General features: G+C 36.0%; 1 protein-coding gene and 1 long non-coding RNA gene across 2 annotated transcripts; one reads left to right on the top strand and one right to left on the bottom strand.

The window, feature by feature from the left end:
• Positions 1-2,350: 2,350 nt before the first annotated feature.
• LOC146320596 (calcium release-activated calcium channel protein 1-like) lies at positions 2,351-6,062 on the top strand. Its single transcript, XM_084729589.1, has 2 exons — positions 2,351-2,748; positions 5,062-6,062. Exons 1-2 carry the CDS (start codon positions 2,635-2,637, stop codon positions 5,608-5,610), a joined length of 663 nt encoding a protein of 220 aa, XP_084585715.1. The 5' UTR covers positions 2,351-2,634; the 3' UTR covers positions 5,611-6,062.
• A 2,885-nt stretch (positions 6,063-8,947) lies between these two features.
• LOC146320595 (uncharacterized) lies at positions 8,948-11,371 on the bottom strand. Its single transcript, XR_014771504.1, has 3 exons — positions 11,185-11,371; positions 9,706-9,840; positions 8,948-9,548 (listed from the first exon to the last, which is right to left on the bottom strand). It is a non-coding gene; the product is annotated as an uncharacterized LOC146320595 (long non-coding RNA).
• Positions 11,372-13,717: the final 2,346 nt, after the last annotated feature.

Below are 13,717 nucleotides of genomic sequence, written 5' to 3'. Positions count from 1 at the left end.
TTAGATCCAGTGTGCTTGTGTAACAGCCAAGACAACAATACATGTGTCACTGGATTACTCAGGGTTGAACTGTATTATAATGATATAATAATGATGACATAATAATGAATCATGTAAAGGCACAAAGTTTATTGTTCTGAAAATATCTTACTTTAGCGCCATCCAGTGGTAGTATCAAGAATAAGTGTTTGGGGAAAGCAGTCTGTGCTGTGAAATATATGTGTGTGTGTGTGTGTGTGTGTGTGTGTGTGTGTGTGTGTGTGTGTGTGTGTGTGTGTGTGTGTGTGTGTGTGTCTCAAGTGAGTGAGGTAAGCAGGTAAACAAAATGTTGAGAAAAACCAACTGGGACATTTCAAAACTTATTGAATTGAAATACAATCAATGTAAATTGTGTGACTTGATTAATTTACAGCATGCAGGGTGCCTTCTGACAGAGATGAACATGCAGATTATTTACAGGTTATGTAATGCTGATTATATACAAACTGTTATTATGTTCTATTCATGATATGTATTCTTTGATTATTGTGACTGAGTTACAACAAGAATGGCTACAGATATATTTAAAGTAGATACAAATAGGAAAGAATTAAATAATTTAACTAAACATTAAATGAGATGTAACTAATTGAAATACATAATTTCGTCCAGAACGCTGCTGCCAGAGTCCTCACCAACACCAAGAGAGTGGAGCACATTACACCAGTCCTTAAATCACTGCACTGGCTTCCTGTGCGTCAAAGGATAGACTTTAAAATCTTGTTACTTGTCTATAAAGCACTAAATGGTCTCAGGCCTAAATATATCTCTGATTTACTTGTACGTTATGAAGCACAGAGACCCCTCAGATCATCTGGAACAGGTTTACTCAGTGTTCCCAGGATCAGACCCAAACAAGGTGAAGCAGCCTTTAGTTTCTCTGCTCCCCACCTGTGGAACAAACTTCCAGAACACCTGAGGTCAGCTGAAACTGTCAGCTCATTTAAATCAGGGCTTAAAACATTACTGTTTACTGCAGCTTACCAGTGAAGTGGATACATTACATATTTTTAGGATAATCTTTAGCTATTGTTTTTATATTTGTCTGCTGTTGCTTTTATTTTGTTCGCTTTTTAAATGCATTTTAATGTTTTAAACTATTTATTGTCTTGCATTTAGATCTTGTTTTTAATTATCTCAAATGCAATTTAAACGTTCCTTTAATGTTTTTATTTTAATGTATTTTCAAGTTCTGTAAAGCACCTTGAATTGCCTTGTGTATGAATGGTGCTATATAAATAAAATTGCCTTGCCTTGTGTCTGCAGAGTTCAGATGATTCAAATGTTTTCCTGTATTGCAGCAGCACAATAGAAATATTGTGTTTTACTGCATAAGAAATGTAGTAATACGGAATATGTAAGTAATAAATTCTCTGTATTAAACTTTTACTTAAGTAAAAGAACATAAATATTAACATAAAAATATATTTAAAGTGACATGACATGCCTCTGTCTCACTGCAGAGGCTTTGATAATACTGTTTACCTTGACATTTTCATCGTGCTATCAGCAACCCTCCTCACTGATATCACAGATGTTGATATGATATATGCTGTCACGTTGCTATGCATAGTGGATATTAAAATGGTATATTGTAGGGCCACAACTAACAATTATTTTCATCATTGTTTAATCTGTTTATTATTTTCTCAGTTAGTGGTTTGGTCTATAAATTTTCAGAAAATGTAAAAAAAAAAAAAAAAGTCCATCGATGCTCCCCAAAGCCAAGATAACGTCCTCAAATGTCTTATTTTGTCCACAACCCAAAGATATTCAGTTTACTGCCATAGAGGAGTAAAGGAAATAGTCACTTTTGAGAAACTGGAATCAGAGAATTTTGAACTTTTTTCTTTAAAAAGTTACTCAAACTGATTATCAATTAGCACAATAATCAGTGATTAACTTATTAATCGATTAATAGCAGATGAATGATTCCAGCTATAGTATTTTGTGATGCTACTTTACAAATAAAGCTTGCTTTTGCAGTAATGTAGTTTGCAGTTATAAATGTGATTAACTCATTAGTCAGATTAATTAGTAGAAAGTAGTAAATTGATCTGGCCAAAGAGTGAGCCATCTGAATTTATGAAAATAACCTAAATCAGTTTCTAAAGGGTTTATAACTTATAAACTATTTAGAAAGAATTTATAAGGGCATAAAGTGGTACCGATTCTTCTATAGAAACTAGTGTGGGCAGCAAAAACAAGCCAGTAAAAGCTGGTGAATTGTACAATTTGGGTGTTAATATCCGTAAAGTAAAAGTCTATCAGCTTCATGACAGTGAGAGTGCTTTAGTGTCACCAGGAGGCGAGCTGCAGCAGTGCCTGTGGAGAGCGTTGGATTGTGGGTATCTTGTGTTTCCTCCTCTGACAGCTCCAGTCAGCTGTTGCAGGAAAGTTTTGACACAGTTTGGTGTCTGTCTTTGTGTTTATTAGATGCGGTGTCTCATCGAAACCACAGTTCCTGCGCGCGCTTTTCATCCTTTTACTTCACCGGGAACCAGCCTGTAAAGCCACACGGTTTATACTGAACCAGACACTGTATTTATACAGAAAAAAAAAAAAAAGAAGTGGCAACTTGTGAGAAGTTTCGGAATGAGTTTGAACGAGCACTCCATGCAGGCTCTGTCATGGAGAAAACTCTACTTGAGTCGAGCCAAATTAAAAGCCACCAGCCGCACTTCGGCTCTGCTGTCTGGATTCGCCATGGTGAGTTTACTTCAGCTCCTCTGGTTCCTCTTCTGTTTACTGCATGAATGCAAACGCGTCTGAGGCCGTCGGCACGAACGGCAGACGCTTACGGTAAATGACGCAGATGATTGTTTTGAAGGGCTTCAGCGATCGTGACACTTTGCAGGCCGAATGACGGCTCCTCTGCACCGATATTTAACATCCGTGACCCTTTTAGTTCAACCAGGACGGTGTAATAATGACATGAGTGCACGAAAAGGTCACAGTTAGTCGCGTCTGACTTTGCATGAGATGAATCCCACAGTGATAGTAACGGATCAAGAGAATCAAAGTGTTCATGTAAAGTTCACAGGGCTCGCCTACACACCCTAAAGTCCGGGTTTATCTTCCGCCACAACAAATAGACCGCAGAGCAGCATTTCTCAAGGCTCAACAACATGTTTTTGTTTGTCTTGTTTTTAGATATATGTTTTTTCAATCAAAACCAGTTTTGGTAATTACTTGCCATACTTATTTAGGGCCCAACTGATACTGAATTTTTGGGCAGATGCCAATACCGATGATGAATGATAAAAAAAAATATGATGTCGATATATCAACTTATTTTCTTATACAGAATACAATAGAGGGGATATAGAATATGTGCATGAACACACATTTTTTTTGTCTTTTTTTGCAATAATCCTTCAAAAGTCTTTTACAGTCACAGCACTCAGATAATAACTTTTCATCTGTATTTTTAATAATTATAAATAAAAAACGAATAGAGCAAAATAGCTTACGTGTATAGCCATATTAGGAACAATGATCAAATACACACAAAATGCCTATGAAGTTAACAAATAAAAACAATCTGCATTATATTCTGTTTAAAATAAAAAAAAGTTTTTATATATATGCATATCAAACAACATATATGCCAATACTGTTATAGACCGATATAGCTGTGGTAGGCCAATATCTGGCCAATAACATATCAATCAGACTCTAGGGTATACAATTTGCTTTGGGAAGTTTCAGAGTAAAGAAAAACAAAAAACAACAACAAACTAATTAACTAATTGTAACATATGTCTACCCTAGAAACAGAAAAAGAAATAATTTAACTTGAAATGTAAGTGGGATAAATGGAAATGTGAAGAGGGCGCAATCATAAAAATATCAATGAACGGATATCTAAAATCCACAAAAGTGAGAAATTTCTGAAATCATAGGCCAAGGAGCAAAAACATTCAACAACATGATACGGTTGTTTAAACATTAAAGGTATAATCTGCAACATTTTCTGGAAAAAAAAATAATAATAAATAAAATCAATAAATAAAATAATGGTGGTGGCTGTATCTGCAGAGCCCCTTCCCTCTGTCTGTATTCCCTTATTTTTTCTCATTGTTTTGCTCAGGATGTTTCACCAACCTAAATTTTTGGTATTTGACATCCTGATGTGTTTACAAGCACCTTGGACAAATCCTACTGATTCTGCCTGTAAAGGGTAAAAGAAAAGAGTCCATGCTTCTCTGTGCATAGTCTCTTCTTCAGAGTGAGAGTTACTTCTGAAAAAAGTGTTTTCTCTTTTGACTTACATGCCCAGAGTGCACTTGCCATTCAGCCACAACAGAATCCACACTGGGGTCACACCAGTAGTGATACTTGTACTCAGTAGTCCTTACTACATTATTATTTCATTATTAGTTGGAAACCTCAACTACACACCTGTGAAGTTTTGTGACTGCATCTGCACAGTGATGCTTTTGTACTGCCAAGATCTGTCCACAGACAAACAGACATGAGCACCTGGCAAAGAACTCAGAACCACTTCTGTGGTAGCTCCTGCTGCAGTAGGTGTCTCCAGGACCACATCTGGCCATGATGACACACACAGATTCACAAGATGAAGACATTACCAGCTACACTGTACACTCTGATTACAACACCTTCATATTTCATGGCGAATAATGTGTCATCATGGCAACGTTTTTTGAGGAAAACTCACAAGCGTTACTATTTAACGTTGTTAAGGTCTTAAATTAAAATAGCAGTATTGTCAGAGAAGCAAGTATTTTGACTTAACATATTTCCTTAATCTCTGATGACATATCATGGACATTTTATGACTTATTAGTGTGAATATAGAATTTCTCCTTTAATACTGACTCCAATTTTAATTCTCGCAGCTTCAGATGCACCTAAAGATTGTAGGATGCAAAAATGAAAGCTCCGAAAATACATAAAACAATCAGAATAAAAACACCCAGTTGGTAAAGATTAACACAGACACTTCCTCTACCTATACATGTTGCAAATATTGACATTTTTCTTGCATTTTCCCAGGTTGCCATGGTGGAGGTTCAGCTCGAGCGGGATCACACGTATCCTCCAGGCCTGCTGATTGCCTTTAGTGCCTGCACCACAGTCCTGGTCGCAGTTCACCTCTTCGCCCTCATGATCAGCACCTGCATCCTCCCAAACCTCGAGGCCGTCAGCAATGTCCACAACCTCAACTCAGTCAACGAGTCTCCTCATGAGCGAATGCACCGCCACATAGAACTAGCTTGGGCTTTCTCCACTGTCATCGGAACCCTCCTCTTCCTCACAGAGGTCATGCTCCTGTGCTGGGTCAAGTTCTTACCCCTTAAAAGCAACACTGAAGAAAACAATGGCACCATCAGTTCTGGCGAGGCTGCGGCCATCGCTTCCACCTGCATCATGGTGCCATTTGGAATCGTTTTTATCGTGTTTGCCGTCCACTTTTACCGCACACTTGTCAGTCACAAAACGGACCGACAGATCCGGGAGCTGGAGCAGGTCATTCGGCTCCAGAACCAGCTGGACCACAGGGCTGAGAACGACGACCTGAAGGCCGCAGTCCACTACCCCTAATTAGAACCAGTTAGCAAACAACAGCAGTGGACATCCAACAGTGCTTTTATTCTGAAATCTCTTATAAAAGCTTTATTTTTTATTGTTTTGAACTGAGCTCATATGCTTTTTTTGAAATTGCAAGTTTCCTTCGTTGAGTGTTTCACACTGTAAAAAATGAGTGTCAAGTCAAACTAAAAGTCTTTAGTTATAAACTGTAAAAAAAAAAAGTTTTGTTGACCTATTATCCTTTATTGAGATAATTATTTTTTTCCTATAGAAAAACTTGAATCTTTAGAAACCAAAAAAAAAAAAGTCAAAAATTGTTTCATGTCAAAAAACTCATTCAAGTGAAAGGGAATTATGGTTAATAATTGAATATTTTCAGTTGTAACCATTTAATTTCCAAGCACTGAAGTAATGAGAAATCAGATTTCCAGCTCACTGTGAACAATTTTTGAAGAACAGAATTTTGGGGGAATTATGGGAAATAAAGATAATTATCTCAAGTTGGCAAAACTTCTTTCTTTTTTTTTTTTTCAAACTCATTTGCTGAGAAAATATTAGTTTTCTCTCTCTTTTTTTATAGTGCAGGTTTTGACTCAGTCCAGTCTTGGATAATGCATGTTCACATTATATATTACAGCAGGAAAACAGTTTTACCTTTACTTTGAATTTAAATCATTTGCTCTAACATTTCAGTGTCTCGTTTAATGATATATCACATTGTTACATTATGTATTTTAGGCTAATGCCACTTAAAGAGTTCAAACATGAACTTCAGTGTACTGTCATGGAAATTGGGAGGACATCCACTTGTTTGAATTTTTAATGAAGCTAAACAGCCAGCTACAAATTACAACACAGTAATACTGTACATGAATGACAACTATGATGTTGTTTAGTTGTTATTAATATTATAAAACAGGACTTAGTAGCACCAGTAGTAGGAAAATCTGGGTCACATTGCTGACCTCTGGGATGACCTTCATCAGATCAAAACAATGACTAGATTAGTCACAGCTTTAGGGCCAGAACCTCTTTTTTTATATTAATTTAAAGTCTGTTCTTAGCTCAGGTACTCAAATTGTGGTGCTGCTCTGTCAGAACTTTTCCCTCTTTAGTTTACACAATTCACAGTTTATTCTATTGCTGCCAGTGGAGGTTTTCTGTATAACTCATCACCACTGCAGCGTCCAGAGGGCAGTTGGCACGTCTCAAGTTTAGAGAAGCAGCAGGAACACCAGTGTAGGAAGCTAAGCAATGGACTGCTGCAGACACCTAAACAAAACTAGCCCAGTTCAAGTGTTTAGAATATTTTCATGGTTTGATCTTACCATCAGAAACCTCTTTCCGACATTAAGCCACCGTTATGTGAGCCAAATATTATTCTTTCTAAACAACCAGACTCCATTAGCGAAATCAGTGATTTTACCTCATCGAACGTGGGAGTTGCTGAGTGACATATCAGTTCTACTAGAATCACTGTCGACATACTTTAAAGCCAAAAATATGGAACAAGTTACATTACATTTACTCAGCTGACACAGTCTGAACAGAAAAAAATTCTGAGGTCTTAGTTCTTTGGCTTCTTAGAGGAACTTTTATTTTAGTTACCAATTGTTGTAGGTTCTATCAGATATTTGTTACACTCCTTTTCCCTTACCTAGATTTTTCAGTCTTTTGAAAAAATGACATGTTACTATTTGCATAATCCTCAGTTTTGAAGAGGTCCAAAAATCTGTATGCATAGGAGAATAAGATTTGATCAGAACATTTTTTAGGTCTTTAACAAAACAAATATATTAACAAATATGTTAACGTCCGACAGTATTTCTGTGCAGTCTGAGTGCTAGCCCGAGAGTGCTTTCAAACAAAGTGTATTACTGTTGCTCACATATTCATAACAAGAGAGAATCTAAATTAGCCTGATGCTGGAATCTGTGTTGAAGAAATCATTTGTCTTCCTTCAGAGGTGTTGTCCTCATTTTAGAGATGTCCTCAATTTTAATGCTGTTGCAATTCAGACATGCAATGAAAATGGTTACTGGCTTGGAGAAAAAGCATTGATGAATGTATTATTACAAAGCATGCATGTATTGGAAATGTGTTAAAGTTTGTATGTTTTGTACTTTTCATAGTTTACAGGCTTCAGCATGGTCACTCATGGCTTAGATTATACATTGTTTGGATTATAGGGTGTGTTGTTTTTGTCTGGTGGCACATTGCTGAATTGTTTTTATTGGACTTAAACCATTTTTTAAAAAACTTTTTTATTGTCTTTACTGTAACATTGGTACAAAAACTCTGTTAAAGCTCAGAGGAGAAAACATGGAAGCCGATTTCCACCAATTTGAAAAAAAAAAGATCCTTTAAGTCATTACAATTAGAAAAGAAAAAGATAATAATGTGTTAATAATAATAATGTTTTGAAATGATAAATCAAATATATCAAAGTAATAAAAAATATTTTTGAGAAGTTAAATCAATATTTTGGGAAAGTTTCCCCTTATTTGAGAAATGAAGTCATTATTTTGAGACACTAAGTTTGAGATACAAAGTCATTATTTGTAAAAAGTAAGTCTTTATTTCAAGATATTACGTCAATATTTTGAGAAATTAAGTAATATTTTGACATAAAAAGTCAGTATTTTGCAATACTAAATCATTATTTTGAGATAAAAAGTCATCGAAAAATTTAGTCAATCAAAGTAAATCGTTCTTTCAAGGAAGTTTCAAGGAGAAGCTTTTATTTTTACCACAGAAATGGGCTCCATAGAAATGTGCACATATTTAGAGCTGGATGACAATTCATTATCAGTTAGCCATGTCAGTTTATCATATCCCATAATATATGCAGTATGAAATAAAATCTGATGAATGAATAAAATCTCTGAAAACATGAGACTTTAAATATTTGAGACTAATTTCTACATTTTCTAAATCCATGTGGTGAGTGTGAATTTGCATTTTTATCCTGTGGTTTGAATTCTTAACTGAATATTGTAACGTGCTGTATTTTTTTTTTTTATCAAGGTATCATTATTGTAATATCAGTTGTGTCTTTATTACCCACCTACATATGCTGAAACATGATAATGTAACAGCTTCTGTAGACCACAAGCTCCTGAAATTTGTAAATTTGTAAAAAAAAAAAAAAAATGGTTAAATTGTCAATACCAAATGATAATATTATTATGACATATAGCAGTGAACAAGGAGCCATAAGGGGATAATAACTTACAGACCGTCATGGTCATTATGCACTGTTCATGGTGTTACTAAAAGACTAAGGAATGAAATGAAGTTTATTCGGGTCAGCTGCACACAGGATAGGAACTACCACATGTGCCTTCCTTAAAACAGATCAGTGCAAACATAGGCATTTTTTTCTTTGGTTAATTTACTGGTTAATTTATTCAACCCTATGTATGTTACTGTATATAGAAAAGCCCCACTTCTTCTGTCAGTGCACAGCTTTAAAGTGAATTTTTAACAAATACTGTACTGTAAGTTTTGCTTATGTGTGGTGTTAGTAGTTCATGAAGCTGCAGCTTTTTACTGTTGCAGGACATTTTTGTTGTTGTTGCCTGTTTGTGAATAAAATGCATCAGAGATGACTTATGAGTTATATATATGTATTATGTTTTTAATAATTGCATGTGTAGGAAAACAAACAGTATAATCTTGCACAAATTGTATTTTTAACTCTGAGTTCAAAAGGAAAACCACACAGGAAATCTGTCCGGACATGCAGAATGACTGTCAGAGCAGTAAGCCACGACCATGCATCACAACAGAGCACATGAATTTTCACACTTTCTCACTTTCTTCCGCTCTCTTGGTGCCATTTGTGCTTGTTTTGTTACTTCTTTGAATAAGTCGTCCACATTTTCCCTGTCTTTGGCCGAGCACTCCATGTACAGCACAGCCTTGAGTTTTTCTCTCGCCTCCTCTCCCTGTCAGAACAGAGTTGATTTCACACAAATGAACTGTGGATCAAAATGTGCAACTTCTCATATTGTTCTGTCCACTGATTATACACTGATGATGCTTGTCAAGAGTAATACTAACTGTACGTAGGTAATAGTGCATGGTGTTTGTCTGGTTTGATACCTGAATATTTGTGATGGCATTCTGTCCCCATGATAAGAGCTGTTTCATCAGGACTTCGTCTTTTCGTAGGTCTGCTTTGCACCCAACAAGTATGATGGGCACGCCTTCACAGAACTTTTGCACCTCAGGGAACCACTAAAATATATTAAACACAGTTAGATTGTGGGATTTTGGAAAATACAAACTGCAAAATAAAATGCATAGGTCATGGGTGGGTGATTTTTCTTATGTTTAGACTTAATGTTCTGTCTTTTTGGCCTGGTTGTGCTGTCTGTCCCTCTAGTTAGTTTTGATGTGAGTTGCGGACTTTTGGAGATATTGGTCAAAGAGATGTCTACCTCCTCTAGAATATGGAAATAATATGATGGCACTTGGTGTGTGGTGCTCCAAGCTCCAAAAAACAGAACAAAGCATAAAAATATATATTTATATTATATGTGATTATTCAACAGTAATGTTTCTTCAAAAATCATGACCCAGTTACTCAAGACAATCCACAAACCTTGTTGTGTGCAGTTTCATGTAAGGACTATTTTCTTTCTACTGAAACTACACCCATCAACAACATCAACATGCACAATAGCCAATTTGTTCATTTTTAATGGCGGGGATCGTTCAGGTTTGTTTTGTTCACCCCTTACTATCAAAGCGATTCATGAAAGAGTCAGAAAGACTACAGATCTAAGATGAAACTGTCAGAAGGGCTGTGGGACCAAGAGAAAAAGTTAATTCAGCTCCATGGACACTGTCATGTGTTTATTCATACCCAGCACAGTTAAGCTAGGGATATTTCAGAGCCCTGGTCATGGCCATATATTCTAATTTGCACAAAACTCAATCAGATAAAGGATCAATGAGTCAGGCAGACTAGACTAATATATTCAGCTAAACAACCCCTCTGCTGCTGCACTCTCTCTGCTGCTAAGTAAGGCCTGTAGAGGGGGTTGGCAGGTTAAAAAGGGGGATGGCGTTCCCCCTCAAAACACCTACTCACCATGCAGAAGGAAGAGTGCATCTACTCATGGACAAGAGGCTTGTACTTGCAGACAGCAAACATTGCCAGTGTCCTCTTTGGCTGAGCTGTATCCTCTCATCCATGAATAGATACATGCTTCCTTCTGCGTGGTCAGTAGAGTTTGTAGACGGGTAGAAAGAAAATAGTTCCTACATGAAAATATTCCCAACAAGGTTTGTGGATTATCTCGAATATTAAGTTTTGTTTTTTTTAGTGCTATCTAGCTCTATAATCATGGATAGAAGGCAGACATCTCTACTATCTCCGAAATTCTGCAACTCACACCAAAACAACCTTGATGGATAAATAGCACTACAGGTATGAGGGAAAATATGTATTTTTAATTTGGGGGTAAACTGTCTCATTAAAGTAATGAATTGGAGAAGGTGAACGTGTGTTTACTCAAACTCCGATATCCACCTGAACAAAAACAACAAATCACTGATGAGACAACTTATAAATACCTTTTCAAAGACATTTTCAAAGCTTGAGGGACTCATGACATCGTAGCAGATCAGCACCACATCAACATCTTGGTATGACAGAGGCCGCACACGATCATAGCCCTCCAGACCTGATATTGACAACATCAAAACCTGCATTTGAAATTAAAAGGTCCACAACCATTGTCAATAGTACCATTATGATTTGCCAGCTCTGCCAAAATCTTCATAGTAAATCAAAAATAAAAATAAAACAACTAGGTTGAAAACACTAAAATAAAATAAAATAAAACCCCTCTCAACTAAATTAACCAACATACATGCATTGCTTGTTTTTGTAGAGTTTATTTTGACTAAAGACAAAAAAAAAATGTCACACTGTTGTGGAGTGACTGGACACACCTTCAACAGACTCGGGCGACCTGTTCAACAAGATGACTGAGAAATGTGAGTGAAGAATGAGACTCACCTGCAGTGTCATAGAGATGCAGCCGAAAATGTTTCCCTCCATAACACAAATTTGCAATACTTTGGTCAGACACAGATGGGATATATGCCTGAAAGAAATGTATTTTTTTGTCTTCCAGTACTTGACTGCTGATGTTAATTTCAAACATTTTATTCTGTTTAGTTTTTAGATATAAATGGATTTCAGGATGCATTATTCCTACGCTGAGGTGAAAATACAGAAAATGGAGCAGATCAGATAAACAGTGTGTATAATTTACCTGTGGAAAGACTCCTGAAGTGTAAACATTGAGTAGCGAGCTTTTGCCACAAGCCGAGTCCCCAACAATAACAACCTTGAATTCTCCCTGCAGGCCGGTGTCTGCTCTGTTTTCTCCTGATCCTTTCTGGGTCATGTTTGGTGAAAAGACAGATGAGGACGGATGTTTCCAGTGACTGCTGGTCCTGGCGGTGTATATACTGTGGAGATAATCCAGAAACAGACAGAAAACAGAAACAGAAACTGTGTCTGCAGTATTTAGCTATCATTACCATCATGACGGCAGTGGCATGTCCAGATTAAAGGGCGTGGGAATGCTTTATTGGACAATCACACCTTAAACACATATAAATAGTCCAGCCTTCTCTTAATGGGCTGCTCCTCCTCAACTATCTCAAGTATTTAAACAGCTTTGAATAGAACTTGTGTTGGCTACAATACGATGTCCCTCTGCCCTTGAATAATGTACAGAAGGACCTGAAATTGTCAGAGCTGATCACTGTGGGGGAACTGAAGTCAGTTTTAAAGGATCGAGAAACTAGTACACTTTGTCATTTTGCATCCTATCTTTAATTTATTTGTTATATGTATATTTAGCTTGTCCAACATGTTCCTATATGCCTGTCTTGTGATGTGATTAACTTGGGTATCAATTATTGGTAACGCTTAATATCAGAGGTGGAAGGAGAAATAAAAATCTGTTCTCAAGTACAAGTACTGTTATATTACTAAAATATTACTGTATTACAAGTGAAAGCATTGGTGTTAGAAAAATACTCAAGTAAAAGTACTTGTCTCAAAAACTAACCAGAGTATTAGTTATTTTTTTAACTGTAGATGTTTAATACATTATCAATAGCAGCGAATCAATCAAAGATGCTTCTGTTTCTCCAAATTTTCATTCTAAGTTTCTCCAGTCATTTGTTCTGTTCTGCTCAGTGATCACAGTCACCTCTACAAACTAGGGTTGCAATTTTTTGTTTTTCCTTAACTGATAGTTGAAAATGCTAACAATTGGTTAATTATTCATCTATAAGATACAAAACACATTTTTGAAAACTTTTTTCTCATTTTAAGTTTCAGTTTCTGTATTCAACAAATTGCTCTGCCAGACAAAACAATGTCAAATCAAGTGCAATTACTGTTATTTCAAGACTATTGATTAAATATTCATGGATACAGTTTTAATTTATTAAAATCATAAGGCTGATTAATCGATTAATGATTTATCATTATCATCCTCACTCCAAACCTGCTCTGCTGCAGCATTTAGTTATAAAATCCATGTCCTGATTTTCATTGGTCTGCTTGCAATTAGATCACCTGATTGGCTACAAAAAATGTAGATGAAAGGTCTGGACGTTAATTAAATTTGCAGATTACATGGTGTAATGAATACTTAAATACAAGTAAAAGTACAGACTTGAAAATCTACTTATAGAGTACAAGTACCACAAAAACTACTTAATTATAGTAACTTGATTATTTGTGATTAGTTACTTCCACCCCTGCTTAATATTATATTAACTATTAACTCATTGCTTATTTGCATGCATTTTAGTAACTTAGTGGCTTGTTATTTACCATTATAAAGCATAAAGCACTTATTAATGCCTTATTCTGCATGACTATATTCAACAACTACTAGGCTATTAGTAACTGGTAGTAACTGAGTTTTCCCTCAGTAACCTCTTAATTACTGCTTATTGATAGTAAGCAAGGAAGCTGTCGTACATGAATCGTAATCTTAATATGCTTTGTGCAGTATGGGCCTTATAAGCTGTTAATATCACCACACTCTACAAATATGACCTATTTATGATTTTC

This window comes from Lutjanus erythropterus, chromosome 10 (genome assembly GCF_056507025.1).
Source record: "Lutjanus erythropterus isolate fLutEry1 chromosome 10, fLutEry1.hap2, whole genome shotgun sequence".
NCBI classification, from domain to species: domain Eukaryota; kingdom Metazoa; phylum Chordata; class Actinopteri; order Lutjaniformes; family Lutjanidae; genus Lutjanus; species Lutjanus erythropterus.
The sequence above is the reverse complement of the archived record's forward strand: the minus strand, read 5'-3'. Positions and strand labels throughout refer to the sequence as shown.

Coding starts and splice junctions, on each gene's coding strand:
- LOC146320596 (XM_084729589.1), top strand. CDS start 2,635: ATGAGTTTGAACGAGCACTCCATGCAGGCTCTGTCATGGAGAAAACTC. Junction 2,749..5,061: donor TGCTGTCTGGATTCGCCATG/GTGAGTTTACTT, acceptor GCATTTTCCCAG/GTTGCCATGGTGGAGGTTCA.